General features: G+C 37.5%; 1 protein-coding gene and 1 long non-coding RNA gene across 3 annotated transcripts in view; one reads left to right on the top strand and one right to left on the bottom strand.

The window, feature by feature from the left end:
* LOC107754841 (speckle-type POZ protein-like) overlaps positions 1 to 24,162 on the top strand; it is a 96,437-nt gene extending 72,275 nt beyond the window's left edge. The window contains exons 6-11 of one of the 2 annotated variants that reach the window (XM_016571454.1): positions 3,307 to 3,434; positions 11,877 to 12,054; positions 15,260 to 15,315; positions 20,391 to 20,513; positions 20,861 to 21,003; positions 23,071 to 24,162. In XM_016571454.1, the coding sequence (XP_016426940.1) occupies positions 3,307 to 3,434; positions 11,877 to 12,054; positions 15,260 to 15,315; positions 20,391 to 20,513; positions 20,861 to 21,003; positions 23,071 to 23,215 (773 nt within the window). In that variant the 3' untranslated portion in view covers positions 23,216 to 24,162. Of the gene's footprint in view, positions 1 to 3,306; positions 3,435 to 11,876; positions 12,055 to 15,259; positions 15,316 to 20,390; positions 20,514 to 20,860; positions 21,004 to 21,365; positions 22,010 to 23,070 lie in introns of those variants that run through there. The other variant, XM_016571458.1, reaches the window with a different exon arrangement.
* Positions 1,003 to 10,132, bottom strand: LOC107754857 (uncharacterized). The gene is made up of 3 exons (XR_001641637.1): positions 10,049 to 10,132; positions 9,439 to 9,445; positions 1,003 to 1,014 (listed from the first exon to the last, which is right to left on the bottom strand). It is a non-coding gene; the product is annotated as an uncharacterized LOC107754857 (long non-coding RNA).
* Positions 24,163 to 26,085: the final 1,923 nt, after the last annotated feature.

The raw sequence follows: 26,085 nt of genomic DNA, 5'->3' as shown, positions 1-26,085 counted from the left end.
CTCTCTGTGTGCCAGGACATTAGGCACTGTGCCCCAAAGCCCAGCGCCGGGGCCTGAATATGTATTGCCACTGGCTGCTCTTTCTATTTCATTGCTTTAACTCTCTCTTCTCCCTCTATGCATAATCCATCTGTCAGCCCTTTTTATTGGAGCTGTATTCTGTCAGATGTCCTAAAACACTCCTCCTCCTTTCTGCTTGTGTATTCGTGTCCACAGAGGCCTGACCCTGGTTGGATGCCAACAGGAACTTGCCCTGCCCTACTGCAATTGGTTAGTTTCTAGACGTCCCCAATGAGAGCACAAATTTAGCCACTGCCCTGATCTGACCCCAGACCTCCTCGAGAGACCAATCAGTGTCTCTGTCACTCTTTCTTTCCACCCCCTGTCAATCTTCCACTATGTTTCATGAAAGGTTTATGCATCTGTGGACAAGGGTTATGCATAAACATGTGAAATGGCATCCTTTTTTGCCTTTTTTGCCTTCATATGACCAGCAAAGTAGCTTTCACCTGTGGTGTGTTCAAGCCCGTATGGTGTGGGGATTGAAAAATTATGTTTTGAAATTCTGCTTCTCCCATTTAATAGGTGAGTAACTTGATTTACTGAGGAGTTCTTGATTCTGGGAGGGTTAATTACCCACCGGTCCATCAGCATCTTCTCCAAAGCAGCTGAATCAAACCATGCCATCTGTGAACACTCTTGTCTGTCCAATTCATGAGCAATACGGGCAGTCATGTATTGCAAGAATTACCTCAACAGAGGCGTAACTTAGACCAATAAATTGGCCAATACTTGACCATTTTGAGATGTATCTTTTATGCATGACTCATTAAATTCGACCAGTTTGGAGCAGACGTCACAGTTACGTCACTTGCAGCTGCGCACACATTGTGGTGGCAGAAAACACTGGTAACAAGTGGAGGCAAATGGGTAAAATCCATGGAATAAGAGAAAAAAAAGTATTGTTGCACCTTTGGATGTCAGAATTGGAATGCAAATCATTTTTATTGAATACTGTCGTCAAAGACACCATTTAAAGCTAAACGCAGATATTTAAACGGACAGACTATGGATGAAACCTGTTATGATTACTCTACTTTTAAAGCATAAATTTGATTCAAACAATAGGTCTACATAATATTCACATATGCAGTTCATAGGGGACATATTGTATTAGCCCTACAGTTAGAGCATGAAATACTATTTAAACCTATAACATTTACCTATTTTATCTCACAATTCTAACTTTTTTTCTTGCAAATGCAAGTTTATATCTCCTAGTTCGAACTTTAGAACTCGATTTAACTCAACTATAGCAAGTTTGCTAATTCTGTGGAAAAAAAAGCCAGATGCGTGGCATATGAACTCATCATTCTGAGAAAAGAGAGAATGTCAAGTTGAATTTTCTTATCAGAATTGTGAGATGTAATCTCGGAATTGCGAGAATAAAGTCAGAATTTTTAAATATAAACTCAAATGTACCTTTTTTATTTTTTTATTCCATGGCTTCTATAGACTGCTACTTGAAAATTGTCATTTTCACTGTAATCACATAATCACTGTTTGCAAACACCGAAATTGGTCTATATTATCTTGTTCTCTCGCTATATAAATCTCTAAGGTGTGTCTGTTTTCCACACAACTAAAAGACAACATTTATAATTTGTTTTAATTTAATTTAACGAAAATAAAGTGATGCTAGGCCACAAAGTAAGTTACTTAATGTTTTTACTTGCCGGTTGACTGTTAAGCACACTTCGCAACTGCCCTTATCCCCCAATTCTCATTATTGTAAAATATGTGAATGTAAAATTTTCAAAGTGTTAATACATGTTAAATACATTTTGAATATATATTGTAACATCTATTTAAATTGAATCTGGAGTGGACATGTGCTTAATTGTCACATTTCAAAAAGTTATGTTCCTAAAATGGGGTTTTTCTCTATATGTTAAAAATAGTAATTGTAATAATTAGCATTATATTGTCCTTTCTGCTGTTGGATACCTGCAGCAGCAGTTATTGGAAAGCTGCTGTGACTTAAGTTCTGATTTGAAGGGAGACCAGGGTCTTCCTGAGGCATGTCTTTGGTTGCCCTTCCAGTGCTCCTCTATTGCGCAGATCTGTATGACTGTCACAGTTGAGCTGTGAACACACAGCCATTTCACACCATGTTAAAACACCTGCACACACACAAACAAACAGCAGCAGATTAACCGGCAATGACTTGAGCCCCAGCTGCGCTCGACCGACAGAGAAAAGAGGAAAGATGCTTCTCTAGAACAAGTGTAACGCTTTAGGAAGAGAGGATGTCACACTTGATAGAGTGTGCTTGTCACACATACCCACAATGCAACAGAAGCACAAAGGAATCTATTCATCTCTCCTTTTTTCGCTCTTCCCCACTCTCTGTGTCATGTATTTCTCTTCTCTCCCCTTCTGTGTATGAAAGTAGTGACTAAGGAGAAATCCTCCAGTAGGATTTTGTCGACACGTCTTGATTCAGTATCACTTTCTTGTATTCTTGTTCTTCATCCTTCTCTTGTTGTTCCTTCTTTTCTTCTCTTTCTTGTCTTATTCTTTTTCCTGCTTTTGTAGACTCTTCCCTTCTTATTCTTGTTCCTTTTACTTTGTCTTCGTTGTCTTTTTCCTTTCTCTTCCATTTATTCTCCTTCCCCTCGTTCTCCCTCTTATTCTGCCTCTTTTTTTTTTTGTTCCGGTGTCTTTTAAAAGTTATAATTAAACTGCAAATGCTTGTTGTCACTACACTTGTATTGTAGAAAGCTTATTGTAATGGGGGAGATCTTTTTTTTTTCTCCCCCAAAATACCTTCCAGTGTGGCTTATGTGAAATTGAGATGAACCTGATCCTGCTGGTCAGCTGAAACATCGGCAGTCAAGATGGAGTGAAGATTTGGACATAGCAGCTATAAAAATACAAATGCATTCATGTAGGTTTAAGGTGCTTTCAGAGAAACTGCAGGAGAGTGAAAAATCACAGAATAATCAGACTGGTTATAATGCAGAAATTAATGGAGAGCAAGATTATAGACCTTGCCAGACAGGCAGAAAAGCCTCTTAAGGAGTATTTGGATTCAGATTAGTCTGAGATATATGTGAGATTTCTTGCATAGATTGTTTTTGCCTCCCTCTAATACTGAGACTGAATTATAGTGCATGGTGAAAGTTATTTTGATGGGATTTTGTTAATAGGTCATGCCATTACAGAGACCTGGAGCAAGGCCGGTGTTCTGTGTCCACCTAATCAATTTTGTGCCAATATGCTTTATTTTTTATTTTTGTGCAGAGAGCCAGCGGGCGTATCGCTTCGTACAAGGAAAAGACTGGGGGTTCAAGAAGTTCATAAGGCGAGACTTCCTCCTGGATGAGGCCAACGGACTGCTGCCTGATGACAAATTGACACTCTTCTGTGAGGTAAGCGATGCACGACCAATCATATGCTGCACTTCCTTTCGTAGGTTTAAAATATACTACTTTCCAAAAGTTTGGAGTCTGTAAGGTTTTCTTTTTTGTTTTTGAAAGTTAAGTCTCTTATGCTCCGCAAGGTTGCATTTATTTGATCAAAAATGCGAATAAAACAGTTGTGTTGTGAAATATTATTATAATGTTAAATGACTGTTTTCTATTTTAATCTATTTTAAAATAATTTATTCCTGTGATGAAAAAGCTTAATGTTTAGCAGCCATTACTCTAATCTTTAGGGTCACATGATCTTTCGGAAATCATTCTAATTGGCTGATGTTTGATGCTTATTGTTATCAATGTTGAAAGCAGTTGAAAGCTTCTAAATATTTTTGTGGAAACAGGGATAGATTTTTTTTGCTAAAGCTAAAAAAGAAAATTGATCAAAAGTGACAGTAATCCATCCATGCTAAATAAACATTTTCATTATCTTACTGACCTCAAACTTGAACGGTAGTGTAAGTAGGGAAGGTTATTTTTTTATTTGAAAAATTTAAATATATGATTGATCATGGGCAATTTCAGCTATAACAGTTAAAAGTTACGAGACCCCATAGAGCTCTTAACAAAGCCTGTCTTTAAAATCACCTGCTTTAAACCATTGTACTATAGTCATAGACGTTCAGATGGATGCTTTTAGTTGTTGCGTCATGCCACACACTGTTTTTTGAGTGTACTGCTACAACTTTTGTTTAGATGATGTTAAAAACAATAATTAAAAAAAAGTCTCAAGGTCCATGTTTTATTCCGCTGCGCACGGTCTAGCTGTTTTTGAACACAAGTTATGTAAACACTCCCAAAGAAACATGTCTGATAGGGGTCTGATATCAACTTAATTATACAGGGTTTCCTTTAGACCAGGGGTAGTCTAATCAAACACACCTGAACAAGCTAATCAATGTCTTCAGGATTACTAAGGCTATAGGCAGGTGAGTTTTTTTTTTTTCAGGGTTGGAGCTAAACTCTGCAGGACTGCGGCTCTCTAGGACCGAACTTGCCTACCCCTGCTTTAGACTAATTAGTCTGCTAGTCTTGAAAATATGTAGTTTTACCAAGCGGCAACCTCCCGCTCTCTCTCGTGATGCCAACAAGGAAGTGACTTAAACTGTAATTCATCAACTGGCTGCTAGAGGCTGGCTGCAAAAGGGAGTCAATCCCATAGACTCCCCATGTTAAAATGCCCAACTTTACAGCAGAAAAAAATGTGTTTACAGCCTGGTACAAAAAGTGGTTTTGGTCTATATAGCTAATTTTGCCCTTCATGACAACTGTGAGGGGGGTGAATTTTTTTATAAGTCATCCGTTTAAATTATATTAAGCCTTAAAGTTCTGCATAATTAAGGGCGTGGCCACTTGAGTGACAGGTGGATTGCCGCTGCTGTCACCACCGTCGAGCTAGGTGGGCGTGGTTTCAGCAACCAGCTCCCGCCTTTTTGCCCATTTTCGATTATCCGGGAGTGACGCGCGGTGACGCGCTGCCAAGATGGCGACGGCCGGCTCCGCCCACTTTGAGCTTCAAAAACCTCTTCAGGAACCTACGGGTGACGTCACGGACACTACGTCCATGTTTTTATACAGTCTATGAGTTTTACACATCCTAATCAAGATGGACAAAGTCTTTCCTCTCCTCTCTCCTCCTCCTCTCCGCTCTCTTCCTGTGTCTCATTATTATTTCCCAGAACTTCAGCATTGCCTCCTCCTTTCTTCCTTCTTGCACCATTCTTAACTCAGTTTTCCTCCCACAATTCCATTCTCATTTTTTTTTGCCTACATTTGAGGTGCTTCTCTCGGTTTCTCTGTCCTCTGTTATGCGGTTTCTTTTTTAGGTGTTAGCTCCTTAAGTAAGGGCCTGAGCATACCTTTCCCTCTCTCTCTTTTTCTCTCTTGTTTTTAATGCGTAGAGGGGTCCCATTAGAGGTGGAATACTTGGTGTCATTGTGGCCAGTGAGATGGAGGGATTTTGAAGGAAAAATAGTATGTCTAATTCTAATTCTGGTTCCTTTCTCTGCATTTTAAAGAGTGATGAAATCAGACTAATAACGCGTCAGTTTTCGCTAATGATTCGTTGACTTTTGTAGCTATTTTCTCTCGTTCGACCCACCTTTTCCTTTTCTCGTTCCATTTCTCTTTCTATAATGTTTTTCTCTGTAGGCTATATGCTCTCTCAGGTCTTCTCTCCTTCACCTGTACTTGCTTTCTCTTTCTCTTTCTTTTTCTTTCTCACCTCTCCATCGCTCCCTCGCTCCACCTCCATCCTCCAGCAGGTAGATTGCTCATAGTAAATAAATGAGCTCTACACTTCTCTCTCTCCATCTGACAGCAGCCATCTTTCACTCAGTGCAGCCATATGCCACACTGATATCTCAGATCCACTACGGCTGCAACATCTGCTGCTGATATGTATGTACACACACATTCACACACGCGCACACACACAGAAGTTTAGAAATGGTAGCAAGTTGAAGGAATAGTTTACTGAAAAATGAAAATTATTTACTCGCCCTCATACTTTCATGGTGCTCTTGAATCCTTTTTGAAGTTTGAAGCCTCAGTCTCCATTTGTTGCATCAAAAAGAGCAAATACAGTACAGTACAGTTCTTCAAAATTTCACCTTTCAAAAGTTTGGAGTCGAAGATTTTTTAAATTATTTTGAAAGAAGCATCTCTTATGCTCACCAGGGCAGCATTTGTTTGATGAAAAAGACCGTAAAAGCAGTAATAATGTGAAACATTATTTCAATTTTAAATAAGTTTTCTATTTTAATGTAATTAAGTAATGTAATTTATTTTTGTGATGGCCAAACAGATTTTTCAGCATCATTACTCCATTCGTCTGTGTCACATGACACTTCAGAAATCATTCTAATATGCTGATTTATTATCAGTGTTGGAAACGGTTGTGCTGCTTAATATTTTTGTGGAAACATTTGGTCATGATAAATTTTTTTTTCCAGGATTCTTTGTTTAAAAGAACAGCATTTTTAATAGAAATCTTTTGTAACATTATTCACATTTGATAACAGTAAAGATTTACATATATTTACTGCATAATTTCTGAATATTAATTTAAAAAAATTATTTACTTATTTAATTCATTTTTCATTTCATTTCAGAAAGGGAAAGTGTACATTAATCAACATTCATGAATGTAAATTTACCTAAGTTAGCTGGAAGGCTAATTTTCATTGGTAGTCCATTTGCCAGATATTATTAGGCCTGAAGCTAAATGAAAAAAAAAAAAACACAAACAAACAAAAACAATAATAGGACAAAAATGATAAACAACTCTTATCAAATATAGTTGAATAGCATATGTAATACAATCAGTTAAAAAGAAAAAAAAAAGTATTATTTTGGGTTAACGAAAAAAAATCATAATGATGATAATAGTAGAAGCAACATCAGTGTTGACATGTCGTGTTTTTTAATTAACCCACATTTTTGGATAATAGTCTATGTTCCAGAGGTTTGGGTGTGACATGAAGGAAGGAAATTGTGCTAATTTTCTTTTCTGGGTGAATGTTACTGTAAGAGGAAAGTGCTACCTGCAGCATCTGCTTTGTTCCTCTTCACCCTCAAAACACAGAGGGCTCAGCGGCGATGAGAATGTGATAGAGGGAAGGAGAGGTATAAGTGCTAAACCATGTTACCCTAATGAAAGTGAAAGAGGATTTGAATATGTTAGTATTTAACATTTGTAAGTTTCCCTGTAAACATTCACACTATATGTGACACACTGATGCGGTGTGATCCTCAAAATGCATTAATCTTTACCTCAGCGTTGTGCTTGCATCTCTACAAAGGGTGTTTTCAAAGTCAGGAATCCCTTTTCACGGATGTATGAGGTCGGTAGTCTCTCTGCAGACGAGTCCGCTCACACGCATACATAATCGCAGACAGTTCAGTGAGATGAGAGGCAGATGCTGGTGTCAGAAGGAGGGAATGAGAGGAATAAGATCAGGTGAAGGAGAAAAAGAGAGGTTGGCGGTCAGGGCCAGACTTGAACAGCTTGAGTGGAAATGATGCGTGTAAAAGCGTATGTGTAGTCTGAAACAGAATGACTGTATAAACACCAGCTCTCTGACACAAACGCACAGCTTCTTACAAATAAAGCTTGCCTCTCGGTTTGTCGGTCGCATTTTTTTTTTATTTTTAGGATGAAATGAATACAATTGGCCACATAGTTTTGACATCAGATATACACATTAGTGTCTGTCTGTCTGATCAGTCTGTCTGTCTGATCTGTTTGTCTGTCTGTCTGTCTGTCTGATCAGTCTGTCTGTCTGATCAGTCTGTCTGTCTTGTCTGTCTGTCTGTCTGATCAGTCTGTGTCTGATCTGTCTGTCTTGTCTGTCTTGTCTGATCTGTCTGTCTGTCTGTCTGTCTGATCAGTCTGTCTGTCTTGTCTGTCTGATCAGTCTGTCTGTCTTGTCTGTCTGTCTGTCTGTCTGATCTGTATTTGTATGTATATACATAAAATACAGACAGACTCAAATCTATCTGTGTTATTATCTGTCTGTGTATTTTATTTGAGAAATATGTTTATGGTGTCCGGTAGTGGGAAATTCTGCGCTTAATTGTCTCTTGCATTGGTGTGTAGTGGCGGAGTGTTTGTTATTAAGAGTTGAAGTGAGAAGATACTGTGTGGTAATTCTCTAATTAAAGTGTGTGTAAATTACGCACTGCTTGGTTTGATTAATCAATGAATTCATTATGACCTGGACAAGCTCATTAGCATGAGTCTGATGCAGCGCTAGTAGTCAGGACTGCCGCTGTCCTGAAGTGTGTATTTATAGATGCAGGAAGTCACCTGGAATTATTGTTCCTCCCTTTTTTTTTTTTCTTTTTCATCTTGTTTCTTCCTTTTTCAGTTTTGCGTGCCACTAATGAGTGAGTGATGAATGTCCTCACATGGGTTTCACTCAGCGAGTTTGAGTGTGTGTCGCATGTTCATTAATCAAGTTCAGTGGAAGAGTAGCATACACGCACTAGTTTACACCCTCCTTCCTCATTAGTTGCTGTGTTTAGATTTACACACAGTAAACCGTTCAGTCATACTTGAGTCCAGACAGCACAGAGCTGCTCTAGTGCCCATCTCGCACTGCTCATTAAAGTGTTGTGCTTGACTTTAAAGTAGTGATCCATCCTATTTCTGAGGCTGAAGATAAAGTCTTGTGTTTGTAAACAGACAGATAGGCATAACTCCAGTGACTTATTCAGCAGCCTTAGGACTTAGGAGATATATTTCCTATTCATTTTCACCATATGCTTTATTAATAAAAATTAGGGATGCACCGAAATGAAAATTCTTTGCCGAAGCCGAACATAATGAAACACCGGGACGAATACCAAACACGGTTTTTCGCATTTTTTATCCATATATTTTGCCAATTTTTTTTCACCATTGCATAAATTAAATGGCCAAAATGTGCTTTTTACTGTTTTGTCTAGCATTAAAAATTACAAAACAATTAAAAAATATATACTTAACACTGAACATTTTTAACATTCTAGCAGACACTATACCAACAAAGCACAATTTAAATTAAAATTAATAAGTTACGGCCAATAATATTTTTTGGCCATTTTCGAGACCCCCTTCTTGAATCAGTTATGTACTTTTTACTGTACAAATAAATGCAGCCTTGCCGAGCAGAAGATAATTCTTTTAAAACATTACAAAATATTACAGATCACAATTTGAACACTATGTGTGTGTTATAATAAATGTATTAATAGAGCTGTTGTAATTATTATCATTATTGTTGTCTTATTTTAATTAAAAAATGCATAAAAATAGCAGCTGACGAGTAATACAGTTTCAGCGCAGATTTCCTTGCGCTTTGGACTTTGAACCCTGGCTAACAAGCAGATAGCGCCGCAAGCTCGTGCAGCGCTGTCAGAATACATGCAATTCGTGTGTGTATTAGAAAACAACGTTCTGCAGTTTATTTACTAATTGTCTGAGGCCATTTCGCGATTTCAGTCATCATACAGTAACCAGCAACAGCCACCTCTTCCTCTTCTCATCGGAGACATGCGATGCGTTACTAAACAGCCTCTCGCTGTCAGTGCTTATAATGCTTCCACACTGCTGACATGTTTGCTGCATTAGTGAGCGCCTCTATTTGATCGCATCACATCATTGTTCGGTACAATTTATTCGGTGGTTCTGGTGTTCGGCTGAATCATTTCAGTTGCCGCACATTCGGTGCATCCGTAATAAAAATCTTCAATAATGTTTAACTCTTGAATTTTCAATAATAATCATAAGATTTGGGCCATGTTATTTGTTATGAATCATGACATTACAACATTATCATAAGGCCTTTTTGATCCTGTTTCATATTAATTTGAAATTAATAAATACAATTTTATAGTATTTTTATTGAAGCTCTATGAATACTGTAGGGTTGTCCCTAACAATTATTTTGGTAATTAAGTAATCGGTAGATTGTTCTGATGATTAATCGAGTAATCAGATAATCCTTTTTTTTTTTTAAATAGACCTACGTGAACAATAGCCTTTAAAATTACTCAACATACATATATAATAGCAATAAGACAAAAATACATAATGTATTATGAACAATAGCGCTATTGTACATTACGCATTATAACAAATGCCTGCAGAGGGCGCCAACAGACTGACGATTTTTTTTAACACTTTACTGCGCAAACGAATCCTTGTTTAATATTGACTAAACAACATTTAGTTAATTTAATGTCCACTTATTCTTTAATATTTGGCCATTTTTTTACGACAGAAATGCTACAGCATACTGTAATTTCTTTAATATGTGGACATCAAAATGTGTAAACTCAGAGCGAGGGTTTAAAGTTTTATTTTGAAATTTTGAATTGAATTTATTTAATTGAATCGTAGCATTTGTGATTTTGCAATAGCATTATGCTTTATTATGATTTTTAAATGGCTTAATATATCAGGCAGCCTTGCAAAAATGGTGTAATGCGTTTCGTGGATTCTCGTCCGTGGGATGTGCCACTTCCGTAATTTTGCCGGTTACTCGACACAAATAAAATGATTTTTCAATCCCAATCAAAGATTTTTTAAAAAATTGAGTACTAGAATTGAATCAAGAAATCGTGACCGCTCTAGAATGCTGCTTAATAGGAAGGGTTTTTCTATCCTTGTGTCTTTAGTTCAGATGTTTTAATGGTGTTTTTTTGTTGTTGTGATGTTAGTGCAGGCTGTTTCTGTTGTTTTGCTGGTATTGCAGTGGTTTTGTGAAGAATTTATGTGTTGTGATGCCCATAACAGCTTGTTAGTTTTAGTTTTATGTACAGCAGAAAGGATGAAAAGGAAATATATATATTTTTTGCTCCCCAGCCTGTCCTCATCTTGCTCAATTTCTCGTCCTCTTTCCTTGTTTGTCCCTCTCCTTCTCGTCTGCTGTCTTCCCTGTTTTCCTTCAGGGGAAAGTCTGCTCCTCCATTAAGAACATACAAGGGTCCTTGACATTTAATTTCCTGTTTGTGGTGCTCTTTTACCCTCTTCCTGTGTCATACTCGCTCTCCTCCATCTCTATCCATCTCCGTCTCATTCTCACTCCTTTTTACTTTTATTTTTTGTCATTTCACTCTTGTTTGCTCCTGATTTTACCTCAAACTCTTGCCCTCTGAGCATTATGGGATCATTTTGCAGAGAAATTTCCAGTTATCTTTCATTACATTTACAGACTTTTCAAATCTGAAGTGAATGTCCAGTACAGTCTCATGATGCTGTAATAGGCATCTCACATGGTTTTGAAACCCCCTCAGTCTTGAGGTTTGTCTGTGTGGAGTTTTGCTCATTAAAGAAATGTGCCTTATATGGCAATTAACTTGGTGTGAGAACCTGTGGCATTTCAGCGTGTGTGTGTGTGACTCCTGGAGTGAGATAAATGAACCTGCTTATGTCTGCGGGAACAGGTGGCTAAGTCAGCATGGTGGCCCGCCACACACACATACGCACGCTCACACACAGAGACCAGTTACAAATTGAGGCAATTTGTGTAAATTAAGAGATAACTAGACTGCTGCCCTTGTTGAACAGTCGTTGTAGTGTCCCCCCTGAGCCACTGGAATCGGGATCTACCATATTGGCTGACATATGGATGTCCTTAAATGTGTCTTTAGAATAAACATAAGTTAACCCAGCACACATGAATCTGGTGTCTTTAAAATAGTGTTTGGCTTTGTGTGTGTGTGTGTGTGTGTGTTTTTTAAGCAGGCTGGCTAATGGTTGAGATAATCCATATGTAATTTAGTAATAATATAACGCAAATGTGCATCTATTTTATTTTATTATATGTATTTTTTATTTTTCACTATTTCACACATTATTAATGGCCAGCACTAATTTGGTTTTACATTTTGTTTTTGTGTGTTTAGGTGAGTGTGGTGCAGGACTCTGTGAACATCTCGGGTCAGAACACCATGAACATGGTGAAGGTTCCTGACTGCCGGCTGGCAGATGAACTGGGTGGACTGTGGGAACATTCCAGATTCACGGACTGCTCGCTGTGTGTCGCCGGGCAGGAGTTCCAGGCACACAAAGCCATACTGGCAGGTAATGTGGGAAACACACACACTTACGTGAACTTTTTTCAGAGATTCACATATGCTAAGATTTTTCAAACTGAAAGAAAATTATTGCAGATGAGTAATGTCAAAATGTTCATGAGCTTTTGTAATTTTTTTTCCATTTCCATTTTCTTTTTCTTTTTAATATTTATATTTAATTTAAATTTTTATTACCTGAAATAAGTTATTTTTTTCCATTTATTTCAGCATTATTTTAATTCATTAAAAGATTTTTAATTGTTTTAGTTTACTCGTCGTTCCAAACCCGTAAGACCTTTATTCGTCTTCAGAACACAAATTAAGATGTTTTTGATGAAATCCGGGAGCTTTCTGACCCTTTATAGACAGCAATGTAACTGACACGTTCAAGGCCCAGAAACATAGTAAGGACATTGTTAAAGCAGCACTATGTAACTTTTGGCGCTCTAGCGGTTAATAAACAGAACTGCACACATCCCGCGGAAGAACATTCCAACCGGAGCTACTTCTCTAAGTTTATGTCTATGGCGATTCACGCAGGTATGTGTTACTCCGCAGCGGTGATGACCCGACCAGGCTACAATAGTCCAAATATAAGTACTTATTATAAGTGTACCGTAGTGATTCGGAATAAGACAAAAACGCGGTTTGGAAGATGAATTCATGATGTACTCGCTCGTTATATACATTTTGCAAATTTTGAACACAGAAAAAGTTACATAGTGCTGCTTTAAAATAGTCAATGTGACATCAGTGGTTCAACCGATATTTTGCAAAGCTACAAGACTATTTTTGTGTGCAAAGGAAACAAAAATGAATTTATTCAAGAACTCTTCTCCTCCACGTCACTGTCCGCCACCATTCATGAGAGTAACATTGCTGGATTGCTGTCTATGCAGGGTCAGAATGCTCTCGAATTTCATCAAAAATATCTTAAAGGGGTCAAGAACTGCCTTTGCTTTTTATTTTGTACTGTTCTCTAAGGTCCACTATAATGTTATCAAGATTTTTACATCAAAAAACATTATAAGTTATAAGTAACGAGCTATTTTCTGTCTTGGTTTTGACCCCCTCATCAGAACGCTCTGTTTGAATAGGCGTGGCAGAATGTAGACTCAGAAGTAGACGCCCACTGCTATGATTGGCTAATAGTTGTGTTTGTTTGACAGCCTACATCCTGTGATTTCCGTTAAAAATGCATAACTCTAAAAAATATAAAACGATCTGTAAGAAGAGACAGAGCAATGGTGATCATGTAATAAAAACAGTTTCTCACACTTGTGTGTTGCCACATCGGATCCAATATAGTCAGCACAGCATCATCTTTTAGTTTCAATCTTTCTGAAAATCTGCGTCGTATTGTGCCTTGTTTGTAAACAAATCCGCGGTAAAATGAAGTGAACAAAGGACCAAGTTCTTACTGACGCAGTCTGGATCTTCATTAAAAATAATTAACATTGGGATCAGAAGGAAGGTAATGTAAACACTGTTTTTCCAAAACTTGGCATTGCATAGCGTCTTGTCTTCAGAGCATCTTTATCATTTGGTTTCTGCGTAGACCTGCGCGCCTCTATCGTTATTTAAGCTACATGCTTGAATTGGTTGGCGGTGCTTATCCACACTATTACATCATAGAGTAGAACAGTCGTTTTGACAGACTGCCTTCAATATAAGCTGTTTTTAGACTAACGACAAAGTTTTGAGTTCTGAAACTTATAAGAGATCATTGTACTATAAAAACATCCTGTAAGTCAAAAGATCAAGGGAATTTTGGTTTCTCAGTTCATGACCCCTTTAGTTTGTGTTCCGAAGATGAACGAAGATGAGGTGAGTAATAATTGACAGAATTTTCATTTTTGGGTGAACTATCGCTTTAAATTAACACTTATTTTACACAAAATTCACATTTCCAAAAAATAAAAATAAATATCCATTGACAAGTTTATTTGTACATTTATGAAGTTGTTGAAGTCTTGTCACTAAACAAATCTCCCTTTGTCCTAATTCTCTGTGGCGATGTTGAAACCCGAAGACGGCTGTCTTATTGCTCAGTCAGTCAGTCACTTAGCAGACAGCTAAGGCACCTCATAAGGAAGCTGGTTTTATATTTCAAGAACAAATTCATGTGAGCTTGAGCGATAACCAAGTGAATATTTAATGATTACACTGCTGATATCTTGTTAAAAATGAATCATAAGTTAAAAATGTAAATGTATAAACTTTCACTGTTTTCGACGGTGAGAAGTGAGCTCAACAGTGAGCTCTGTCAGACACAGAACTACCGACCCACTCGCGCAGGATTGTGGGATATCATAGGCAGTGAAAGAAGCATCTGTGCTTCCTTCAAAAACCGAACAGACAGAGGTATCTTAGACATGATGTTAGTTAACATTTGAGTACCTTCCTAGCGATGTATCCTGCCTGAGAGGGCAGGATTTTTCAGGTTTCAGAAGCAGCTTCTCTCTCTCCCGCTGTCGCTCGTGGTGAGGCGGGATTCCTCGTTATCTGGCCATACCTGGTAGTGCTCATTAATCGCCGTGGAGACTGAGCTGATCGGCTGGTGTCTGAGCTGTGATTAGACCGTGTGTGTGAGGGAGAGAATGTGCCAGACTTCACACACCTCTTTAAACAAGTTAAAGTTGCCCTAGACAGATCTGACTCCATATCCAGACTTAACAGAGAGAGGAAGGTCTGAGCCGCCATCATCCCCTGGGTTAATCAGCCAAAAGCATCGGCAATTGCACCATGGCACAAATTGTCTGAGGAACCACTTAGACGTTTTGTTTTTTGATGTTGATGACTGAAACATTTCCTCAGAATCTTTGTTCACCATCCCTCTTATGATTTAACAAAAAAAGCACTGTACAAATATATTGAACTGATTACGTCTTTTGCCTACCTCCATGAAAGCAGCACATTTCCTAATATAAAAGAGTAGACAGTATTGTAGCTTTCTTTTTCAGGTTTTTCATATCAAAGTTTGTGATGTTGTGATTCATCTCAGAGCTTGTTGATTTGGTTCGTGGCATGAACTCTTTTTCGAGGAAACAGTTTGGAATTGCCTTCGGAGAACATGAATGGGAAAAATACTTGGGCAACCAAGGCTGCTGAAAAAGTGCCCTGTCACTGTTTCACTCTATTATAATTACCAGATGTTTTTTTATCAGAAGTTTTTGTTGTGCATTAAAAACTCTTCTCTTTCGCTTCCACAGCACGTTCCCCAGTATTCAGCGCTATGTTTGAACATGAGATGGAGGAGAGTAAAAAGGTGAGCCTGTTTATTTATTTTATTTTCCTTCTCTTCTATCTCACATTTTGTCATTATACTTCAGAAGCTTATCCTTTTAGTCCGTCACAATCAGAGAGGCCCTCACATTTATGTTCATGCACAGCTTGCTGTTTTTCATGCTAGTGTTTTCCTGATGTCTCATTTCTGCAGTGTTTACTAGTTTCTAAGTATATTAGTTATCTCCCAGTAGGACTCAAATCCATCCTACCTATTAGCGGCCTAATTTTCAGTCCAGCTGTGTGTGTGTGTGTATGTATGTGGTCTAATACCGCCGCATTTACTGAGTTGCTCAACTGTACCATCTTCCTGCTTGTTCTCAATAGCTGATCGTAAATCACTATTTGCCATTTTTCTTGCATGGCTTTTTAATATGGCAGTCATGTTAGGTCTGATATAGATCAGAGCTAGTGTTGTCAAAAGACCCGGTATTTCAGTACCAAGTTAGGTCATGTTATCTAACAAATAAAATCTTATTGTAAAGTGTTTTTAATACTACAGTTTCCATCTATTTGATATACACTTAATATTTGTAATCTTATCTAAATTTATTATAAAAGCTGAGGTTTGTTATTTCCTGAAAAGTTATATTTTAGCTGGTGTCAATGATCTTATGTTGCATTTGGTCAGACTCAGCCCATTGCTTTACTTAAGTATATTATATTTTCCTTTTACAGCTGCAGACTGAGGAAGATCCTGAAACACACCAGCAAACCCTAAAACAGACAACAGTTTACAGATGTTTTTCAGTGGCAGCAGAACTATGACTAAACTTTTGGGTGAAACTTGTTTACTTTTTTCTTACTTTTATTACTTGTGGAAAAACTTGAAACAATTTTAAATAAGTATAAAGAATGGCATTGGTTTTGTACATTTAATTTTTGTTTAACGTTATTAATAAAAATGTTGTTCAATTAACATGTTTTTTTTGTTTTGCTTTGGTACCGAAATTGGTACCGAGAACCGTGGATTTTCACTGGTATTGGTACCGAATGCTGAAATTTTGGTACCGTGACAACACTAATCAGAGCTGTGGAGTTTGTTCATAGAGGCGTTAAAGATTGCCTGTGTTAATCGGGAAGACTACACATGTCTATTTAAATGATGACTGAAGACATTGTTGTTTTTAGGACTGTCAAAGTTAACACTTGCAATTAGTGAAATGTTTCTTACCATTTATTAATTTAATTTGACATTCATTTTTATAATGTAATCTAAGTAATGAACCCAATTCTTGCACCATAAAAGGAACTTACGGTGGCCGAGAAGTGCAAAGCAAATCACAATTCTGAAAACAAAATAACAAATTACTAACGCAAATGCAAGTCTAAAAAACAAAATAACAATTTGACTTGTTATTTTGTTTTCGGATTTGTCGTTGTGTTTTCTGATTTGTTAATTTGTTTTCGGATTTGTCTTTGTGTTTTCTGACTTGTTATTTTGTTTTCGAATTTGTCATTGTGTTTTCTGACTTGTTATAATATTTTCTGAATTGTTGTTGTGCTTTCTGAATTGTTATTTTGTTTTTTAGACTTGCATTTGCGTTAGTAATTTGTTATTTTGTTTTCAGAATTGTGATTTGCTTTGCACTTCTCTGCCATCGTAGGAACTGAATGTGTTAACTACAAAAAAAGTTGAATTAGTGGAATATATTTTATATATTTGCAGCAGTGTTAAGTAATAACGGTTAAAATCGTTATTTTGTTAATTAAAATATAGCTGAAATAAATAATAATAAAATAGAAATATTAGATAAAAAACATGAATAAAAATATTGCATTAGCAACTAACAAAAAATAAGTTTGCTATGAAGTACTACAATTTACCAACAAAAAAAAAACCCTAATAGAACTGAAATTAAAATAAATTTAATCTAAAAGTTTAAAAAAATTATGGTAAAAGCACATTGAAAATCTAAAAATGACAGCTAATTCAAAATATTAAGAACTCCAGTAGTATATAAATAATACTAAAATGACACTTATTTGCACTAATTGGCCCTTACACTTCCTCTAACACACTTCCTGTTCTTCCTCTTATCATCATCTGTGATATTCCCATGTTTCACCATCTGCTGATCCAGTATTCCTCTGTCTCTCTCCTCGTGTCGTATCCCCCCTTTCCCAGAGTTTCATCATGCACAGTTTTTTGGGACAGGATGTGCTTGCGTTTGGGGTTTGTGGAGCAGTGAGATTTCCTGTTGCTCCTTTTAGTTGTGCGGCTTATTAGCTTTGTGAAGATCCATGCAAATGTGTGAGACGGAGTTTCGTGTTGAGAAGTGCGTGTGTGCGCTTAATAGATGAATGATGGTATCTGGGGCTCAGTTTGTGCATAGGCACGTGTGAAAGTGAATGTGGCTGCATGTATGTGTCAGTGCGTGTGTGTCAGGTTTAGATGATGGCTGGGGCTCAGTGATTTGGCTGCGATGTCTGTAGAATATTGATGGATTTGATGCTGCAATAGAGAAAATCTAAAGAGAATGAGAGGAAATATCTCATCAGAGAGAGAGGGTAAACAGATGAGTTGCCCGTTACATCTAAAGAAAAGACTCCTGAATATCTGCTCATGAACTTCTCTGGATACTTCAGTGACTTGTCACACTGGAACTTCTGGTGTGGACTGGAGTACTTTTGATGTCCACATGTTTTTTCTTTTTTTTTTCTTTTTGTGGAGATGTTTAGGTACTGAGAAAACTCTGTATTCTTCTGTTGCGAAGCATCCATAGCAGACATGTCAAAAGAATAGTTAACTTATTTTATAAATAGTTATTTATTCACCCTCATGTTATTCCAAACCTGTTTGACTTGCTTTCTTCTGTGGAACAATATTTCAACTGTTTTTGTCCATACAGTAAAAGTCACTGAGAACCAAAATAACAAATAACATTGAACCCCTTTGACTTTCGTTATATGGACCAAAAAAAAATCAAAAATCAAATACACCACTGTTTGAAATCAGTAAGATTTTTTAAAAATAGATTTGAAAGACTCTCTTATGCCCATCAAGGTTGAATTTATTTGAAAAACTGTAATATTGTGAAATATCATTACAATTTAAAAAAATTATTTTCTAATTTAATATATTTTCAAATGGTGTTTATTCCTGTGATGCAAAGCTGGATTTTCAGCAGTCATTACGCCAGTGTCACATGGTCCTTCAGAAATCAGTCTAATATGCTGATTTTGGTGCTTAAGTATTAATGTTGAAAACACTTATGTTTCTTAATACTTTTGTGGAAACTTTGATCATTTTTCAGGATTCTTTGAATAGAACGTTTAAAAGAGCGGGATTTATTTAAAATAGTAATATTTTGCAACATTATAAATGTTTACTGTCGCTATTGATCAATTTAATGTGTCCTTGCTGAAAAAAACTATTAATTTCTTGAAAATAATGAGTGAATTTTCGTGTTTGGTGACCTGTAGCTTTGTAGTTTTGGTCATAGAATTGAATAAACAAAAGCATCACCACAAGCCTCTTCTCTGTCTTAGTGACTTAGCCTCTTAAATTTTAGGTACATTTTTAACTAGTTTTTGTGATGGTATTCTCATTGATGAAACAAGAGTGCCACAGTTCATAGCAAAATCTGCAATATGCACGGGGAGGGAGGTAAAACTTTGTGAAGAAAGCCTGTGACTGTTAATGCACCTTTAGGCTACACAGACTTTTATTTTCTGTAATAGCCTTTAATAAATAGTTCCGTTTGCTTTTGAGTGAACTTTTTGATTTGACCTTGCCATGTTCCTGTGTCTGTGGGTGGGATGGAGTTACTAACAGTTGCTGCATTAATTGGTTTAGCTGTGATGGACGGGCTGAGACGGAAAAGCCTTTGTTACCAGCACGACAATCAACAAAGAGCTTGTGCTCCGGCAGCCTTGGGCGGAAGAGAGAAACTCTGGCAGCGCTCATTCTGGAACATTGATCAGGGCAGGAACAGAAAGGGAATGGGGCTTTCTGAGCTATACATTAATTTGCTTTTCTGAGTGACTCTGTCCTTTTGTGTGCGCATATGCGCTCATACGGTGGAGGTCAGTGGTCGTGTGAGTTTGGTGTAGGGTGCTCAAGGGACACCTCAGCAGCTCATGAGAGGAAAGGCCAGACTCCGACACAATTACACTTTATGCTTTTACAACAGTTTCAACCGCCTGAACTGCATCAGGTCCAATTACATCACATTTTAAACCCCCCAAAGCACAGCCAGTTGACTATGGTGCAATGACAGAGAGTTGAATAAATTCTACATTGTTAGAATGAGAAGCTGGAGAAGACTAACTGTAAATGTCTAGGTACCTTCTGCGTTCCGTTCCGTCTCCTGCTCAGCCGCGTCCGCACAGCTTTTAAAGATGAGTGTGCATGGACGAGTTCGACACATGCACAGTACCAACTAATACAATTGGACGTCCGCGGACGAACACTTCTGATGATGAAAATTGCATCACGCGAACAGTGCGCGGACCGTCGCGGAACGCGGATAGCCAATGTATACGTTGGGCTTAACACTGTCTCTACGTTGAAGTGGTTGCTGTCACATTGCACCATGACATCTTCACACTGGGAGCGTCGAGGCTGCACCTCACCTCACAATGCCCACTGATCTCAGACCAATCAGCTGCAAGCTTGAGGCCAAGTTTAGCAACAGAAAATTTTGTGAATAATACTGTATTCCACTACTTGGCATATAAATTGATATTTTATTATAATAATAATAATATAATAATAACAACATTATATTATATAATAAAAATACCAAAAACATATAATAATAATAATAATAATAATAATTATTATTATTATTATTTATTGTTACTATTATTGTTGTTGTTGTTATTTAATTACAATATCAAAAAAATATTATATTATTTTAATAATAATAATAATAATACTTTGGGTTTATCCATCAAGTTCAAATCATAGTTTGGCTCTGCATTTTAGATAAAACATTGCTGATTAACACGTGTAAAGAGTCTGTAGAAGTTGAGGAGTCTTGGGTGTTTTCTGATCTGATTCTGCTTCTATGAGACTGTGGTGACAGGGTTCTGCTGTGATTTGCTGTCTAGAACCGAGTTGAGATAAACGACGTGGAGGCTGAGGTCTTTAAAGAGATGATGTTCTTCATCTACACTGGCAAAGCACCCAACCTGGACAAGATGGCTGATGACCTGCTCGCTGCTGCTGACAAGGTGAGTAATGGCACTCGCACACAAACACCACATTTAGCTGAATGCATGCCAAACAGCATTTCTTCTCATCTGAGGACAAAAACAAGTTTATTAAATGTCACAATGACAACATATTTCATTTTGTCTTCTCAATCATGCATTCACATCACATTATTTTCTTGGCAGACACACCAACAAAAAATGACCAGAATGTGCATCATGTGTCGTAAGCTTCAGCAGTTAGCAAAAATCATAACTGCATATTAAAACAGAGCCAATATCTGCCAATAGCAATGCAGTACATGCGTTGTGTTGACAACACAAGCTCACAGACACATTTTTATTGAAGTGCATCTCTCTGTCTTTAGTATGCTCTGGAGCGACTGAAGGTGATGTGTGAAGATGCTTTGTGCACCAGTCTGTCTGTGGAAAACGCAGCAGAGATTCTGATCTTGGCCGACCTGCACAGCGCTGACCAGCTCAAGACGCAGGCTGTCGACTTCATCAACTAGTGAGTGCTACTCCTGTCAGGCTTAGTAGTTCAGGGGGAAAAAATCGAATAATGTCGATATATATATATATATATATATATATATATCATATAAATCATTTAAAAATAATAATATAGTAATTTGTTAGATATCTATGATGGATGTAATTTTGCAGGCTGGTGATAATTAACCAGCTCCTTTCAATCTTAGAATAGAAACCAAATGCTTTTTGAGTTGTTTGACTTTTCTGCATCATCTTCGCTTGTTGTCTCCACTTTGTCAGCCCCCCTCTCTGTTCTCTGCACACTTATCTTTCATGCTCTATTTTGTCGATTTTTTTATTTTATTTTATTTTACTAGCTTGTTCAGTCTCTCTTTGCAGCAGCTTTATTGGATGGTGTAATCTTGAGTTCATTTCGTGGATGGCAGTAACTTGGCTGGTGTGAAACTGGACTGTGGCCATCTCATTTCAGCTCTCTCTCTCCCCATCTCTATACAAAACACCCACCGCCACAACAGCAGAGACAGAGGGGAGATCAATAACAAGGGCAACACAGAAAATAAACATGCACACCAGCACCCCCTCCCAAAATGATTCGTCCTCTCTGCCCTTCTTTTCCTGCATTCATGTTTGCTGCTTATGTTATTGGTTTATGTGCTCATCTTTCTCTTCTCAAATGGTTTTATTGCCGCACGTAGGAGTCTAGTGTCAGAGTGCAGCAGTTTTCCCACAGCAGCAGACTCTGTCCAGCCATCACAGGACAATGACTGCCAGCGGGAGCATCCCCACTGCTCAGAAAAAAGAAAGGGAAATTTCGCAAATTAATAAAGTCAAAACAATGAAAATAGAGAAGTTTTCTGTTGAGTTGTCCTTGCTTTTTGAACACCGCAACAAACATACAGCATGGCCATTGTAGTCAGATTCAAGAACGAACGACTCCTACCATCTTTTTCAGTTCCACATACAAATGAGTCTCGAACTTTTTAATTTAAATAAAAGCATGTTCAACTTAGAGCGTACAGGGTTTTGGTTCCATAGAAGAAATTTCATACAGTACTTAATCTTGTTTGTAAAAAAAAATAAATAAAAAAAGCGTAATTGTTGCTGTTCCTCTTCACAAAAATTGAGAGACAAAACCAGAAACGACAATACATGAAAACTTCTGTAATTATTTTTATAGTTTTATAGTTTATTTTTAGTTTTTTCGAATTTATTGGTTTTGATATTAAATATTTAATAGTGCATGCTCGTTTCCATTAAAAAATGTTATTACCTCTACTGTCATCCTACCCCACTTACTGTTCATCTTTAAAAACACAAATTTAATAAATATAATCTTTTGCATATCTCAAAATGAATATGTATTTTTTATACTGTACATTATAATTTTATAATGCCTAAAATGTCTAAAATTATTTAGTTTTCAGTGTTTATTATTAAATTGTTTAGACAAAATTTTAAAAAATAATAATCATTTTAGTTTTAGCCATTTACAGCTTATCAGCCAAAACTAATATACAATTATATAATAATGAAAATTATTATCAGATTATAAGGACCAACCATAATTGAAATATTGGTGCATTTTTAGAGAGACTGTACTCTTGCAAGAGATGTGGGTTTGAGTCACAAAAACATTGCATTATACCAGTTCAATGGATAAATCTTGAGCAAGCACTTTCATATGAACTTGAATTCATATGAAAGTGAATATGACTCTTGTTTATATTCTTGTTTACTTCCAAGTTATTTTGGAAAGCCTGTGTTTGTAACCTGTTCTTTGTGGATGGCTGACCGCGCGGTGACCTTTTGCATTGGGTAAAGTGGAACGGGCATGTGCCCGCAAGGCCTGCTGTCGACACTGCCAGCAAGTGCTGCAATTAATGCCAAGTGTTTGGGGGCGACAGCATAGTGGGGTTAGGGGGAGGTCAGCGTCTCACACACAAACACACTCCGGGTAAATGTCGTTAAAGGCCATTTTTTGGTGTGCGTGATAGTGCAGTGCTAGTGCCCTCGGGGTGCTGAGCTCAGCGAAGAGGATTGTACTCTCAATTTGTCTCTCTTTCTTTCTCTCTCTCCCTCTCAGCCATGCGTCCGATGTGATGGAGACCTCAGGGTGGAAGTCAATGGTGGCGTCCCATCCTCACCTGGTAGCCGAGGCGTACCGCTCCCTGGCCTCCTCCCAGTGCCCTTTCCTGGGCCCCCCTCGCAAACGCCTCAAACAGTCTTAGTGCCGTCCCTTACCGTTACCTGACCCGCACACCTACACACACTCACTCAACTGCCTACAAAGGGGGGGGAAGCGCTATTTTAGATTTACATCCCCCCCAAGCTCTGTCCCTTTAGATGCCTAAACCAGCTCTTGACCTGCCCCTCCCTTCACGTTATCCAGACAGACCCCTCCAGCGCAGAGGACCCTCTTTGTTGCTGCCCTACCGACGGGTTTCTCAGTGTTGGGGAGTGTTTAGGCTGCCACAGGTTGAACCCTGTCCGAAAACGTGGCCAATCTCTGCACCAGTCTGGCCGTCAATCCCAGAGTTTCTGTGGACCGTGGATTCTTGAGCGTGGGCGGATGGATCGGGGTTGGGCAGTTAAACATGAGATTGATTAAGACTGGTCTTTTTACGTAACTCCACTGGCCACTACTGTGTGCTCTCCTTCACTGTGTGAACCGGTTCTCCATCTCCGCTTCATCCCTCCTTCAAAACAGTGTGATCGGCCAATAGACATTCCCCTTTACAGTCGTGGATGGAGGGATTTCTCTTTGAAAAGGAATCAAGGACAAACTCTGTTATTGTTGCGAACTTTTCAATAGGTAGCATGTGTTTTCGTAATGACATCAGCGTTCAGTAGATTCCTGTGTGACTTTATCAATCCTTTGTGACAACAGTTTTTCCTGAACTGGCCTCTGTTTCTTGGGAAATTTGAACATAGAACTTGCCATGAACTTTTTGCGACCCACAAGCTAACCTGGCTTCCAAATGGAGGTGAAGTTCAGATGGACTTACAAAGTGGTTTGGTCTCATTTTACAGGGCAAATAAATTGACGAATCCGTTGAGGAGTGTAAAAATGGGGAAATGCTTATGGAACTTTTTTTTTTTTCCTTGTGATGTTTATTTGGGATTTTTCCTCCTTGTAGCACTTGTGTATTTGAATCCAGGCTTTCTGTATGAAAAAAAAAAAACAATGCCAAAAACACAAACCTGTCTGCATTTGTGTTTTTCTTTTTGTTTTGTAACAGGCACAACATGTTTATGTTACTGGCATATCTTAGCGGTTATCCTGCTTTCTGCTGATTCCATTCTCTCTTTATATTTGGTTACAGTCATGGATTAGACAAATCTGGAGCTCTTGCTGAAGCGGAGAATTGCCTTTTTAAAAAATAATTAAATAAAAGCCTGTCCGACTGACAGCATGCAAGGTTTTTGGTTCCATAAAAATAATTTCTTATGTGGCTTAATCTTGTTTTTGTAAAAAAAAAAAAAAATTTACAGTGCACCAAATCTCACAAAATAATTTCTGTTCATGCTCACACAAAAAAAAGGGAGACAAGTAACCAACTTTTTGTTACCCACAGAAAATGATTTGGCATAGTGGATGGTTCTTAGTGCTAATAGGGCTTTCTGAATTACATTTAATAAAATAATAATAATGACTACTATTAAAATTGTTACCAATAAGTATTAAATATTAAGCACAACTTAAAGGAATAGTTTGGGCAAAAATTTAAATTGCCATTTGTTCACCCTTAAATTGTTCCAAACCTGTATGAATTCCTTTCAACTGTTTAACACAAGATATTTTGAGGAATGTTGGTAACCAAGCAGTTGACGGAAGCCATTGACTTCCATATATGAAAGAAAATACTATGCAAGTCGATGGCTACTGTTAACTGTTTGGTTACAAACATTCTTCATAATATCTTATTTTGTTTTTAGCAAAAGAAAGAAACTCATACAGGTTTGGTACAACTTGAGGGTGAGCAAATGATTACAGAATTTTCATTTCTGGTTGAACTATTCCTTTAAAGGCTTATGAACCTGACACACAGTTTTACAGATGTGTCCAGACACTCAGTCTCTTTGCAGAATGTCATACTTCTTGTATGTGTGCTTTGTCATATTCATGTTCTTTATTTATGAAATACTCCAATGATGTATTATGCTGCCAAGTGTTTAGCATACAGCAGAATACACTGAGTGGAAAACGGTATCCTGCGATGCAGTGCTCTCGACCTGATCTTCCATTTCCCTGTGTGACTAGTGGGCCGTAAGTAATATCACTTGTGATTAACATTTCCTTCTTGACTCATTTTGATCAGACTGCCAAAACAAGTTTTTTATTTTTTATTTTTTTTTACCAAAATGGGATTTAAAAAAGCTAAATAGCATTTATTTAATAGATTCACAGATGTAATTTTCTGGAATCTATTTGTTTGGCCAAATTAGGATGAATTTAATTTATTTAGGGGTGTGTGTGTGTTTTTACCATAGCATTATCTGTACTGGTTCACCTAAGTACGATATTATGTACTATTCTATTAGCAAAAGAAATAAGATATAGGGCTCATTCACACCAAAAACGATAACTTTAAAGATAACTATAACAATAACTTTAATATTGTCCACACAAATTGATGATAGCTTGTTGTTTCTTATAAGCACGTGCTGCAGTTATGTTGTCTAGTGCTTTAGAAGCTATTTAGAGTTGGGTGGATTCTGATTGGCTGTCAGTGTTTTTATCGTTCATCAGCTGGAAGAAACATTCTGAAAGCGATTCCAACAATATGGTTTCTTTTTGTTGTTACCGTTATAGCTGTGATGTAGACTTCTTTATTGTCATAGAACAATTATTAGAAATTTAGAGTTCCTGTTATCTTACTTGGTGTGAACAGGCCTATAGTTCTTGACATAATCGACGTTGAACTGACCAATCAGATGCCAGTACTCTAACTACCCATTTTGTAATATACAACATGCACAGTGGGGACCAAAAGACCACTAGTTTCATTACAATTGAAAAATGATGTGCCTAACAATTTGATTAGTGACCTAGATACAATGCAGAATCAAAGTATTTCTTCTTTGTTGTGCTTCTTTG

The sequence above is a fragment of the Sinocyclocheilus rhinocerous genome, unplaced genomic scaffold (genome assembly GCF_001515625.1).
Source record: "Sinocyclocheilus rhinocerous isolate Xijiao unplaced genomic scaffold, SAMN03320098_v1.1 scaffold1063, whole genome shotgun sequence".
NCBI lineage: Eukaryota > Metazoa > Chordata > Actinopteri > Cypriniformes > Cyprinidae > Sinocyclocheilus > Sinocyclocheilus rhinocerous.
This window is presented reverse-complemented; position numbering and strand designations above follow the sequence as displayed.